The 14,500-nt window shown below is 43.3% G+C and overlaps 1 protein-coding gene and 1 long non-coding RNA gene across 2 annotated transcripts in view; one reads left to right on the forward strand and one right to left on the reverse strand.

The window, feature by feature from the left end:
• The window catches only part of nadkb (NAD kinase b), a 68,059-nt gene that overhangs the window by 18,634 nt on the left and 34,925 nt on the right, over positions 1-14,500 (reverse strand). Inside the window, exons 5-8 of the mRNA XM_070883807.1 lie at positions 13,560-13,668; positions 12,976-13,061; positions 7,533-7,635; positions 1,229-1,386 (exon numbers count right to left, since the gene is read on the reverse strand). Coding sequence (XP_070739908.1) covers positions 1,229-1,386; positions 7,533-7,635; positions 12,976-13,061; positions 13,560-13,668 — 456 coding nt within the window. The remainder of the gene's footprint in view (positions 1-1,228; positions 1,387-7,532; positions 7,636-12,975; positions 13,062-13,559; positions 13,669-14,500) is intronic.
• The window catches only part of LOC139266031 (uncharacterized), a 50,658-nt gene that overhangs the window by 10,761 nt on the left and 25,397 nt on the right, over positions 1-14,500 (forward strand). The window contains exon 2 of the long non-coding RNA XR_011593674.1: positions 165-359. This is a non-coding gene — a long non-coding RNA (uncharacterized lncRNA). The remainder of the gene's footprint in view (positions 1-164; positions 360-14,500) is intronic.

Below are 14,500 nucleotides of genomic sequence, written 5' to 3' on the forward strand. Positions count from 1 at the left end.
TATCACATTGCTGTTTGTGGGAGCATGCTGTGCACAAATTGGTGGCGTATTTCCTAGATTACAACACTTCAAAAGTTTTTCATTGGCTGTGAAACACATGTGGGACATCCCAAGTTTGTGAAAGGCGTTGTATAAATCTAAGTGCTTTTGCTTCTTTCTCTTAGCAGGATGCAGTTCATTGCAGAGGGGGAGAGCGGGACAGAAGCACAAAAACAGCAAAAGTGGTCTTACCTGCCAAAACTTACACTGTTGACTGAAGAGAGGTGCTGAAAGCCCTACCCCTGGTTAGGAACACAAAGGCTGTTCGACTATGGTGTGAGCCACAAGAGCCCCATCTTAATAATACATTTACCTCAGACGTAAGTACCGATCTCCCTTTCTCACACACACTGCATCTATGGCCTTCTGGGGCAGTGCAGTCTACATGTTAAGCAGCAGCATTTTTTCTCGATTTGCTTTTACTCAAAGTGGGAGAGTCCAAAATTAGGGCCATAAATATAAAAGATAGTCACTAATATATCCAATAAAGAATTCAGGAGAAACTTCTTTACCCAGAGAGTGGTGAGAATGTAGAACTTGCTACCACAGGGAGTAGTTAAGGTGAATAGTATAGATGCATTTAAAGGGAAGCTCAATAAACACATGAGGGAGAAAGGAATAGAAGGATATGTTGATAGGGAGAGATGAAGTCAAGAGGAGACTCGTGTGGATCATAAATCCCAGCACAGACCTGTTGGGCCGAATGGCCTGTCTTTGTGCTGTAAACTCTGTTTAGTTCTAATTTTAAGATCATTCAGGATTCTCATTGGAAGAGTCGTTCCATGTCAGCCCTGTCGATTCCCTGAATTTTTGTCCCTCCTGCTTCTAGCTCTGGCCTTGGTACCTCTCCTCAGCTACTGAGAGGGCAGGGAGATCTCTCCTTCCGAACACTGCGATGTGGTCCTCAATCAGCTGTTGCCACCAAGTGATCCAAAACCCCAGTGGGGACACTTCTATCAGAGCTTCCCTCCCCCGGTCCCCTCCAGGGAGACTTGGCAGCAGCTTTCATCAAGCTCCCTAATCCGGTGCGACTAACAACCCAAACATGTGCCAACATACAGTGTCATAGCTTAGAACATTTTTTTTTAAATTTCTATTCCCATTATAACTTGTTGCAAAAAAAATAAACAAACCACATGTGTTAAGGGCGGGAGTTTGCAGACAGGTGCTTGGTCTGGTCAACACGTACATGTACTTGCATGAAGGTTTTTCGTGCCTCATTGTCAATGTGACTCTGTGGGACCAGTCCGTTATCCTCCACTTGGTACTGCCTCTCCACTTCATCTGCTTTTAAGTCTTTAACCACCTTCACTTTCAGGCGACTCCTCAGAATTATCCTGGCATCTCCTGATCAAAGACAAGGTCCCAAAATAAGCTGCATGCATTGAGATTTCTGGTACTGATTGCTCCTCTACCAGTTAAAATGGGAAGCAGTTCATCTTAGCTTATCTATCCAAAATAAACATGACCATTTCGCACCACCTCCCTTGTGCCTCTAGTACACGGCCCAGAAGTCCATCCCAAGCATTAATCACTCGTTGCATGAAGAACATTCTGAGCCCTAGTTACTGTCCAAAAGTGCCCTCTGTCTGACTTCCATGGCAGACAGCAGGGGAATTAAGGATAAGGAAGGATACTAAACAATTAGCAGAAGTAAAAAAAAACAATTAGGAAGGTAAAGAGGAACTATGAAATGAAATTATTAAGGAACATAAAAAATATATATTTTACAGGCAGATCAATTTTTTTTTAAAAAAGGTTGAGATGGGAATAGGACCATTTAGGGATAGACAGGATACCACAGGTAATGAGAGAGATATGACAAATACTAAAAAAATTATTCTGCTTCAGTATTTACCAGGGAAACATTGGTTGATGAGATTAGTAATGAGAGAAGTACATTTAAATAAAAAGGAGCCATATTAAAGAAACTAATCAAACACAGGATAAAACCCCTTGGATGGGCTGCAACCATGCATTTTAAAAGAATTAGGGAAGAGATAGCAAAATTATTACACATATTTAATAATTCGTTAAAAAAAGTTAGTGCCAGAGGACGAGCAGATAGCTAACGTAATACCTATTTTTAAGAAGGGTGACAGAACATGTCCTGGAACGAGTCAGCTTAACATCAGTGGTAGGAAAAATAATGAAATCCCTACTAAAGGAGTAAATAGAACATCGAGAAACCAAAAATATAAAAATGAATACCCAGCGTGGATTTCAAAAGGGAAAGTCTTGCTTGACCAACCGCATAGAATTTTTTGAAAAGATAACAATAGATAATGGTAATGCAGAAGATGTAATTTATCTAGATTTTCAAACGGCCTTCGATAAGAAGGTACCCCATGATAGACTGATGAACAAGGTCAGAGAATGCGGAGTCAGGGGACAAGTAGCAGAATGGATAGCTAGCCGGCTTCAAGACAGAAAGCAGAGTGTTGGAGTAAAATGTAGTTACTCACAGTGGCAGGTGATGGGTAGTGGTGTTCCACAAGGATCAGTGCTGGGACCAGTTGTTCACAATTTATATTAAGGATTTAGACTTTGCAATCAAAAACACAATTTCTAAATTTGCAGATGACAAAATTGTGGGTGACAGTCGATACTGAGGACTGCAACAAATTACAGGAGGACATTAATAAACTTGCAGAATGGGCATATAATTGGCAAATTAAGTTCAACACAGATAAATGTGAGGTATTACATTTTGGTAGGAAGGAGAGAGGTCACTTATTACTTGGAGGGCGCAAGTCTAGGTGGAGTAGAGGAACAAAGGGAACTCGGAGTACAAATACAAATCACAAAGCTGCGGCACAGGTTAACAAGGCCATAAAAGAAGCAAACCAATCACTAGGGTTTATTTCTAGATGGAGAGAATTGAAAAGTAGGGAAGTTATGCTTAACCTGTATCGAACTTTGTTTAGACCACAGTATGTACAGTTCTATATTATAAAAAAGGATATCAAGACCCTGGAAAGGGTGCAGAGAAGATTTACAAGGAAACCATCAGAAATGCAAGGGTATCCAAATCAGGAAAGGATGAAAAAAGGCTGAGGGGTAACCTAATAGAGGTCTTTAAAATTATGAAAGGTTTTGATAGAGTAGATACAGAGAATGTTTCTGCTTGTGGGGAAGAGCATAACTCGAGGCCATCAATATAAGATAAGTCACCAAGAAATCCAATGGGGAATTCAAAAGAAACTTCTTTACCCAAAGAATGGTGAGAATGTGGAACTCACAACCACAGGTTATGGTTGAAGTGAATCATACAGGTGCATTTAAGGGGAAGCTGGACAAGCATGAGGGAGAAGGGAATAGAGGGTTACGCTGATAGTTAAATGAGGAAAGATGGGAGGAGCCTCGAGTGGAGCAGAAACACTGGCATGGACTGGTTGGGCCGAATGGCCTGTTTGTGTGTCGTATATCCTACGTAATCCTATGTAAAGCTTGCCTCTTGGATACCTTCACCCATTTTATAAGCCTCTAAAGGTCCCCTCTCAGCTGCCTCCAGTTAAGACTAAAGAGGCCAAGTCCTGTTTTTGAAGCCTGACATTATCAGCCTTGTGGTTCTTCTCTGTACTTGCACATTTTCCCGTGTCAGTGACCAAATCTGAACACAATATTCGGGACCTTGGTGACGTTCAGGTTCAGCGTGATCTCCGGAGACGTACTACTGATGCAGAAATAAATTCTGCAATTGGCATTCTTGAGGTGTGGGGAGTGTAAAGAAAGATATATGGAGTCCAGGTCAGGATTTAGGACATGGAAGTCCAGAGACTCGGTGCCAGGTATAGTCAGGCCATTTCTTTTTTGCTCCAATAAAAGTGGTTTGGGCTATTGAACAGGTGACCATCAAAGGCTTGCAGGCAAAGTCCTCATGGACACACTATCCAGAAATCAATGAAAAGCCATCAGCACACATTCACTGCTCCAGGCAGTGAGGCCAACTGTAGCTTCCTCACCATTCCCTGGAGATCAGCAGATGCAGCACAGATCAGGGGTCAAAGCTGGCACCTTCCTTGCCTGTATAGTTCAGCACCACTCTAAGCTGCGGATTTACCCATGGAGCAGTCCATCGCAGGTAAATTCCTTCTCGGCATGTACGATCATGTAATAATTCAGTTCATAGAAACTTCCCTTTTAAGGGTGCTTGTTTGTGAAGAGAATCAGTGAGCCTTTTAAATTACCCGGTTCCCTTCTCAGTCTCTGTGGGAGAGTAACCTTGGTCCCCTTTTCGTTTTCTGTTGGATGCCACTTGCAATGCAGCGATCCAACTGCTACAGCACAAAACGCGAGGGAACACCCATCACTGAAATCGGCTCCCTTGTTTTGCGAGCCCACCACACAGTCCGATTCCTGAACATTGTGACTTTTATAGTCAATGGGGAGGCGGGGGGGGGGGGGGGGGGTGGAATACAAAGGGAAGGAAGTGATATCTCAGTTGTAGAGTCTTGGTCAGTACTGCGTTCAGTTCTGGGCACCGTGTCTCAGGAAGGATTTACTGGCCTTGGAGGTGGTGCAGCGCAGATTCACCAGAATTCTACCAAGGCTTAAAGGTTTAAATTACGAGGACAGGTTGTACAACTTGGCTCGCATTCTCTCGAGTTTCAATGGTTGAGGGACAATCTAATTGAGGTGTTTAAAAAATTATAAAATGATTCAATAGGGTAGACATAAGAAGCTATTTCCTCTGGTGGGGAATCAAGAACAAGGGGACATAATCTTGCAATTAAAACTAGGCCATTCAGGGGTGAAACCAGAAAGCAATTTTCCACACAGAGGGCAGTGGAAATCTGGAATTCTCTGCACTACAAGGCTGTGGGTCAACTGAAATTTTCACAACTGAAAGCCTCAGATTTTTTAGGATATCAAGGGATAGATGGAGTTGAGGTACAGATCAGCCATGAACTAGTTGAATGGCAAGAACATTAAATGGCCTACTTCAGTTCCTATGGAGGTAGACCTGAGCATTGCCGCGGCCTGCGCTCCCCAATAGAAGAGCACATTTTACTTGCAAAGAATCTGCGGCAATTGCGCTGTATATGCACCGTACATTACATTCAGCCTCCCCATACTACTCCCCCACCACAATGACAGGGTAGATGCTGGGAGGATGTTTCCTCTGGCTGGAGTCTAGAACTAGGGGGCACAGTCTCAGGATAAGGGGTCGGCCATTTAGGACTGAGATAAGAAGGAATTTCTTCACTCAGTTGAGAATCTTTGGAATTCTCTACCCCAAAGGGCTGTGGATGCTGAGTCATTGAGTATATTCAATGCAGGGATCGATAGATCTTTGGGTAATAGGGGAATCAAGGGATATGAGGATCGGGCGCAAAAGTGGAATTGATGTAAAATTTCAGCCATGATCTTACTGAATGGCGGAGCAGGATACTCCTCCTATTTCTTATGTTCACAATGCCACCCGTCTGTGAAGCAGTTAGTGGATTTCCTTCAATCATATTTAAAGTCCATCAATTATAGCAAAAGGAAACGAAAATAGTTCCTTGATGTTGAGAAATATTAATGGATATCAGCACTGATGCAGAAGAAGTAGCTTTAAACTAAATCAGGGGTGTCAAATATACGGCCCACAGGCTGGACCCGGTCCCCCAAGCCCCTTCCTCCGGCCCGCCACACAAGGGCGTGAGTCGGCGAGTCCTGGAGCCCAAATTACCCTGAGCTGAAGTCCTTTGCTGCGAGAATTGTGTCCATGTTTGGCACAACGTACGTTCTCAGTCATGAACGTAAACAAATTAAAACTGCGTTTGCAACTTACCGACACACACCTGAACTCTCTACTAAAGGTAGCAACAGCCCAGTCACTTGTTCCGAACTTTGATGCAGTGGTCCAAACAAATGGGTGTCAGGCATCAGAAAGCAAGCAGCTGCAGCACTAAGTGACTGGCTTTCCGTATCATTTTATTCATTGCGTTTTGATATTAAGTGGGCTGTTGTCGTGAATTTAGATACTGTTCTTATACAGCCGATGTTCGGTAAATTAATACCGTATTACGCTTTTCAGTTTCATAGGCCAAACTGTGTGGCCCACGGGAGGTGCATTTCAATCCAAACCGGCCTGCTATCCAATTGAGTTCGACACCCCTGCACTAAATGCTCGACAGGAAAAATACTGGCACTGAGAAAGCGATTAAAAAAGCATACGGGATCCTGGGCTTCATAAATAGAGGCAGAGTACAAAAGCAAGGAAATTATGATGAACCTTTAAAAAAAAAACACTGGTTCGGCCAGAACTGGAGTATTGTGTCCAGTTCTGGGCACCACACTTTAGGAAGGATGTGAAGGCTGTAGAGTGGGGGGGGGGCAGAAAAGATTTACAAGAAAGGTTCCAGGGATGATGGAATTCTGTTACTGGGGTTGCTCTCCTTAGAGCAGAGAAGATTGAGAGGAGATTTGATAGAGGTATTCAAAATCATGAGGGGTTAGACAGGAGAGAGCAATAAATTGTTCCCATTGGTGGAAGGGTCGAGAACCAGAGGACACAGATTTAAGGTGATTTTGGCAAAAGAACTAAAGATAATGAGTGGAAAAACTTTTTTTACGCAGTGAGTGGTTAGGATCTGGAACAACTGCTTGAAAGGGTGGTGGAGGCAGATTCAATTGTGGCTTTCAAAAGGGAATTGGATAAGTACCTGAAGGAAAAAATTTGCAGGGCTAAAGCGAAAGGGTGGGGGGAGTGGGACTAGCAGAAGTGCTCTTCCAGAGAGTTGGCATGAGTTCAATGGGCCGAATGGCCTCTGTGCCGCAACCATTCTATGATTCTAGGAGACTAGGAGACTAGAGGGGCCAAATGGCCCGATTCTGTGCTGTAACATTCCATGATTCTAAATCAATGCAACATCGCCCTCACTGCCCAACAGCAAGCAATTCAAAAATCACAATTCCGGCAATTCAATTACCCACTGAGTTACTGCTATCTATTTGCACCACCCCACAACACAAGCTGCCAATTATACCATAATTTGCTGGTTACAAAAGTTGGCAAAAAGTAGCATGACTTTAACTGAAATGTCTCAAGTCTGCCTGCAGCAAGCAGTGAAGTCAGGGTTATCACAAGGCATATAGAAAGGGGGGTGGTGGGGGGGGTAGAGAAAGAAAATCACGTGAGTCATTGCACTTCTGTGATCATCTTAATACACCATCTCAAATCGTTCCCATCACTGCCACCAGCCCAAACCAGTATTTCAGCCAAGTGCCAGGTAGCTCATAATTCTCTCTCCAGGTACCGCCCAAGTCTGCAGGGGCAGAACCTATAATCGTACTGCTGGGTGTTCTTCAGTAGAGGTGGACATAGTACGAGAGTTCACGTACACACTGCGCTTAATGAAATCTTTCTGGCAGCAGAGAAATTCATTTTACCACCAAATAAAGATCATACTGGACATTGGAGCTACTGTTTAACAAAGGTCAACAGCATTCCACACAGACGGAACAGGAAAAAAAAAAAGTGTCCCGGAACATTCCGTTCTTACCTTCGATTACATTCGTCACTTCTGTTCGGTAGGATTCGAATTTGAATGGCGTGAGAAATCCGAGTGAGCCGAGATGGAACGCCATGACAGGAGGGACGCTGGTCTGCATAAATCACAGCACCGTTAGCCACATAAAACCAACCCACCAATTCCATACCCATACTGTGCAAATAAAGAGCAACTCCATCTCTGCTGGCGTCTGTGACCCGGGAGCCCCCTCACGCACTTACAATGAGAATCTGGCCTCCTGATTCTGCCTACTCTTACTCTTATCTATATTGAAATTCATTTGCCAATTATACACCCATTCTGCACGTTTATTAATGTCTTCCTGTATTTTGTCAGTCTTCCTCAGTTATTAACCATGACCAATTAGATGGCATGCACAAATTTTGAAATTGTACTCCAAATTCTCGAGTCCAAATGGTGAATAATGGTGGTCCCCGCACCGATCTTTGTGGAACACCACTTCCCACCATTTGCCAATCTGAGTAACTACCCTAAACCCCTACTCTGTTTCCTGTACACAAGAACATAAGAACTAGGAGCAATTTGGCCCCTCGAGCCTGCTCCTCCATTTAATAAGAATCATGGCTGATCTGATCATGGACTCATCTCCACTTCCCCGCTCGCTTCCGATAATCCTTTATTCCTCTAGCGCTCAAAAATCTGTCTATCTCCGCCTTAAATATATTCAATGACCCAGCCTGCACAGCTCTCTGGGGCAGAGAATTCCACAGATTTACAACCCTCTGAGAAGAAATTCCTCCTCATCTCAGCAGAGTAGGACAAAGGGTTTGATTAGGACAGGGAAAATGGAGTACGAGAAGAAGCTTGCAGGGAACATTAAGACGGATTGCAAAAGTTTCTATAGATATGCAAAGAGAAAAAGGTTAGTAAAGACAAACGTAGGTCCCCTGCAGTCAGAATCAGGGGAAGTCATAACGGGGAACAAAGAAATGGCGGACCAATTGAACAAGTACTTTGGTTAAGTATTCACTAAGGAGGACACTAACAACCTTCCGGATACAAAAGGGGTCAGAGGGTCTAGTAAGGAGGAGGAACTGAGGGAAATCCTTATTAGTCGGGAAATTGTGTTGGGGAAATTGATAGGATTGAAGGCCGATAAATCCCCAGGGCCTGATGTACTGCATCCCAGAGTACTTAAGGAGGTGGCCTTGGAAATAGCGGATGCATCGAGTCATTTTCCAACATTCCATAGACTCTGGATCAGTTCCTATCGAGTGGAGGGTAGCCAATGTAACCCCACTTTTTAAAAAAGGAGGGAGAGAGAAAACAGGGAATTATAGACCGGTCAGCCTGACATCAGTAGTGGGTAAAATGATGGAATCAATTATTAAGGATGTCATAGCAGTGCATTTGGAAAGAGGGGACATGATAGGTCCAAGACAGCATGGATTTGTGAAAGGGAAATCATGCTTGACAAATCTTCTGGAATTTTTTGAGGATGTTTCCAGTAGAGTGGACAAGGGAGAACCAGTTGATGTGGTATATTTGGACTTTCAGAAGGCTTTCGACAAGGTCCCACACAAGAGATTAATGTGCAAAGTTAAAGCAAATGGGATTGGGGGTAGTGTGCTGACATGGATTGAGAACTGGTTGTCAGACAGGAAGCAAAGAGTAGAAGTAAATGGGGACTTTTCAGAATGGCAGGCGGTGACTAGTGGGGTACCACAAGGTTCTGTGCTGGGGCCCCAGCTGTTTACACTGTACATTAATGATTTAGACAAGGGGATTAAATGTAGTATCTCCAAATTTGCGGATGATACTAAGTTGGGCGGCAGTGTGAGCTGCGAGGAGGATGCTATGAGGCTGCAGAGCGACTTGGATAGGTTAGGTGAGTGGGCAAATGCATGGCAGGCGAAGTATAATGTGGATAAATGTGAGGTTATCCACTTTGGTGGTAAAAACCGAGACACAGACTATTATCTGAATGGTGACAGATTAGGAAAAGGGGAGGTGCAACGAGACCTGGGTGTCATGGTACATCAGTCATTGAAGGTTGGCATGCAGGTACAGCAGGCGGTTAAGAAAGCAAATGGCATGTTGGCCTTCATAGCGAGGGGATTTGAGTACAGGGGCAGGGAGGTGTTGCTACAGTTGTACAGGGCCTTGGTGAGGCCAGACCTGGAGTATTGTGTACAGTTTTGGTCTCCTAACCTGAGGAAGGACATTATTGCTATTGAGGGAGTGCAGCGAAGGTTCACCAGACTGATTCCCGGGATTGCAGGACTGACCTATCAAGAAAGATTGGATCAACTGGGCTTGTATTCACTGGAGTTCAGAAGAATGAGAGGGGACCTCATAGAAACGTTTAAAATTCTGACGGGGTTAGACAGGTTAGATGCAGGAAGAATGTTCCCAATGTTGGGGAAGTCCAGAACCAGGGGACACAGTCTAATGATAAGGGGTAAGCCATTTAGGACCGAGATGAGGAGAAACTTCTTTACCCAGAGAGTGGTGAACCTGTGGAATTCTCTACCACAGAAAGTTGTTGAGGCCAATTCACGAAATATATTCAAAAAGGAGTTAGATGAAGTCCTTACTACTAGGGGGATCAAGGGGTATGGTGAGAAAGCAGGAATGGGGTACTGAAGTTGCATGTTCAGCCATGAACTCATTGAATGGCAGTGCAGGCTAGAAGGGCCGAATGGCCTGCTCCTGCACCTATTTTCTATGTTTCTAAATGGGCAGCCCCTTATTCTGAGACTATGTCCCTTAGTTTTAGTTTTCCCTACGAGTGGAAATATCTTCTCTGCATCCATCTTGTCGAGCCCCCTCATTATCATGTTTCGATAAGATCACCTCTCATTCTTCTGAACTCCAATGAGTACCGGGAGACCAAAATTATACGCAGTACTCCAGGTGTGGCCTCACCGATACCCTGTACAGTTGTAACAGGACTTCTCTGCTTTTATACTCTATCCCCCTTGCAATAAAGGCCAACATTACATTTGCCTTCCTGATTACTTGCTGTACCTGCATACTAACTTTTTGTGTTTCATGAACAAGGACCCCCCCAGGTCCCTCTGTTCTGCAGCACTTTGCAATTTTTCTCCATTTAAATTATAATTTGATTTTCTATTTTTTTCTGCCAAAGTGGATAACCTCACATTTTCCCACATTATACTCCATCTGCCAAATTTTTGCCCACTCACTTAGCTTGTCTATATCCCTTTGCAGATTGTGTGCATCTCCTCACAATTTGCTTTCCCACTCATCTTTGTATCAGCAAACATTACACTTGGTCCCTTCATCCAAGTCATTAATATAGATTGTAAATAGTTGAGGCCCCAGCACCGATCCCTGCAGCACCCCACTAGTTATTGTTTGCCATTCGGAAAATGACCCATTTATCCCAACTCTGTTTTCAGTTAGCCAATTCTCTATCCATGTGAATACCCCTAACCCAGTGAACTTTTATCTTGTGCAGTAACTTTTTATGTGGCACCTTATCGAATGCCTTCTGGAAAATCAAAATACACCACATCCACTGGTTCCCCCTTATCCACTCTGCTCGTTACATTCTCAAATAACTCCAGCAAATTTGTCCAACATACTTTCCCTTTCATAAAACCATGTTGGCTCTGCTTGATTGAATTATGCTTTTCCAAATGTCCTGCTACTGCTTCCTTAATAATGGACTCCAGCATTTTCCCAACGACTGATGTTAAGCTAACTGGTCTATAGTTCCCTGCTTTCTGTCTGCCTCCTTTTTTTAAATATCACCAGCTTCACACACAGCCTTAAAGCCCGATGCCAACAAAAATATTGAAACCATTATCAGATACAGGAAGGAATCGGACAACAGTGACTGTGTGGTTACCTGAGGTTATAACCATAGCACTCAGCAGAACCAGTAAAATCCTTAATGTACAAACCTTCTTGGAGTTCACTGCTGCCTGAATATTTATACTGAATGAGTCTCCCAGTATATAACCATACTCAGTGTTTATTAATGCTAGATAGTGGTTCCCTGCACATCAACAGTGTAGCGAGTCAGTTAATGCTATTAGAGTATAAAGACCAAGAGTGTATAATACTTGAGCCCATTAATCACACCATATGGTCAGTCTCAGTGCATGAAACAATACAGTGTCAATGGATATTAGTACTAATGGTCAGTTAAGACCAGTGTATAGTAACAGACAGTAAGCCAAAGGGCACAATAAAAGTGCAAACACTGAACAGTCTAAACATGCACAGCTCTACTTGTGCATACTAATAATGTAGCACATTATTCACCGTAAATGAATGGACTCGATAAGTTAGAGCCTCTTCTCTTCCAAAGCTTTATATGCTCATGCTCAGGGCAATCCATGCATATTAATAGTGGAATGAGCACATCCATTTATTAGCAAACTTCCTTACTAGACAACGAGTACACCCATGCAACTTACTACTGCAGATTTATCAGTGCATTTTATAATAAACACTGGACAATGAGCCTATGCATGCATCTTATAAATGTATTCACACATTTAATTACCAGACAGTATATCCATGCAACTTATTGTAATATTGAACAATGAGACTGCACGTATATTAATGAAGTATGGTGAGAATATCATTAATACCAGTCAATGAATCTATTCAGTGTTGTACAATGAGTAAATCCATGCATATTAATATAATACAATTAGCTTATTGTAATACTCAACAATGAGCCTAGGTTTGTACATTAATGCTGTACAATGAGTCAAACCATTTATACTAATACTGAACGACTAAAATATGCATATTAATGCTCTATAGAAATAAGAGTGTGTATCCATAGTGTATTTCCCGGTGCAAGTTAACACCGTACAGGGAGATCAGCAACATGAAGTTGCATTTGTCAGTACGAGTACTGCAGCAGAAGTACATGCATCAACACGACTTGCAGAATGACTACAACTGGATGTCATCTTTAACCCGTGCAAAAGTTCTCCTGCTCAGCCCAGCTAAGGATGACAGAGCTCGAGCGCGAGAACGGGCACTGTCCAGTTCCCCCTGAGCTAGAGCGCGAGAACGGGCACTGTCCAGTTCCCCCTCCCCTCCCCGTTCCAGCACACGTTCCCAGCCACTTCCTAGCGATGTGCTTTAGCGATACTGCCCCCAAGCACGGGTGATCCCTTCAGCTCTCCCTCCCTCCCTCCCCCGATCTATGATCAAACTGACCAAGAAAGTCAACGCCTTCTACAGTCCAACAGCAATGGGACCAGAATTTCTCTCAGACTGTCTCAAGTTGTCTCTCTTTCCCAAAGCCTAATTATCTGTCTTCATCGTCCCACTTCCTCTCCAATCTGCAATTAAAGTAGGCCACTATGCTGTGCTATGTCTATACTCTGCCTGGCTATTCTGAGCCTGGATTGGAGTCTTGGGTGATAAACTGCTAAAACAAAACACAGAACCAAACATCGAGAAAAGACAGGCCAAATACCTGAAAAAGTGAGGAAGCATAGAGCAGAGTGCCATCACCACCCAGACAAATGATTAGGTCTATACAGCCAGATAACTCATCGTAACCTGAAATTTAAAACAAAATGCGTTAGCCAAACAGCCAGGTAAGCCATATTCAATCACGCACTCCAGCTATTATTTCAGAAAGATTATGCCAATACCTGAACGAACGTCTGGTCAATCAGCCAGGGCCATTTCTAGTCTTATATTTACATTTTTAGTACAAGTTCAGAAGATGAGGAAAGCCACATGGGAGTACAAATTAAATGCCCCTCAACTTCTTGATGTACAACTAATAGGCAACAGAGAAATGACAGTGGGTCCGTCAGCAGCTGAATAAGGGAAAGTTAGGTGAACAGCTCAGGTAACATTGGGTTTTCAGAAAGGGTCTCTACACAGAGCATTAGCTTATCATTTCTCTGCTCAGGTGGACTCTTCTTCACATCATAATGCTTAGCCTAGCTTTTCCCTTTTAATGGGACGATTGATCGGCATTTCCAGCATTTATAGACCTACTCTTCAAGTGGTCTTCCACGAATGGGGATGTTCAGCCTCCCATCTTACCTTCTCGGAATGTGCTGAGCTGCTGCCTAATGGGCTCAAAGGCTGCATCTTTCGCGAGCGCTGCATCATCCACCACCTTCTTCTCAACAAACACAACCAAATGCTTCTCCTTGGTCAAGAGGAAAAAGAAAACATGAAGATAAAAAGCAGAGTACAATTGTTCTGTTATAAGTTTATGGTCTGCCTCAAAATATTTAGCCTGAAATTCCAGCCTTGCCGGGTCCGTACAAAGCGCGCACGGACCTGGCAAGGCCTCACAAAAGCCGGTTTTCAGGGCGCAATGCACATTCGCCAAAAAACGGCTTTTCCGATCTGTCAAAATTTCTCTTGCCAAATCCTCCGCATCCTTGGGAGAAGGATATCAGCACAGGAGAGATTGGGCTATTTGCCCATCTTTTGTCCAGCGAATGTCCTTCAAACAGTAAAAGCAAGTCCATTAAGGCAAGTTTATTTTAAACCCTATTAAAGCACATTAAAATAAATTCCAAAAAATATTTTTTCTTCTAAAACATTTAATTAACTTTAATTTTAATTAATTTTGAATATGTGGTGTTTTTATTATTTATTATGTTGTGTCTCTTGCTTTAGGGGGTTATTCTCTGATAGTAATGGGAATTCCATTTTTACGAGAATATTGTAATTTATCAATGAGAATATCATCTAGTCCAGGCCCACATGACTCCAGCATTTTTGTACGTACAAGAAAGTCATCTCCCCGCTCGCTGCGCAGCAAATCTCGGCCTCCGACTGGGATCTTACATTCCTCAGAGACCACCAGGTACGTTCGAAGATTTCTTTCCGGGTCGGAAGCCTCCAGCTTCAATTTCAGGCCCATTCACTCCGGTACAGAACTGCTGTTCGCTCTCGTAAGTAATCTCAGCATCTTGCATTTAGGTTTTTTTTTTAATTCATTTGGAGGACGTGGTCATTGCTGGCAAGGC

Source organism: Pristiophorus japonicus, chromosome 6, assembly GCF_044704955.1.
Source record: "Pristiophorus japonicus isolate sPriJap1 chromosome 6, sPriJap1.hap1, whole genome shotgun sequence".
In the NCBI taxonomy this organism is placed as follows: domain Eukaryota; kingdom Metazoa; phylum Chordata; class Chondrichthyes; family Pristiophoridae; genus Pristiophorus; species Pristiophorus japonicus.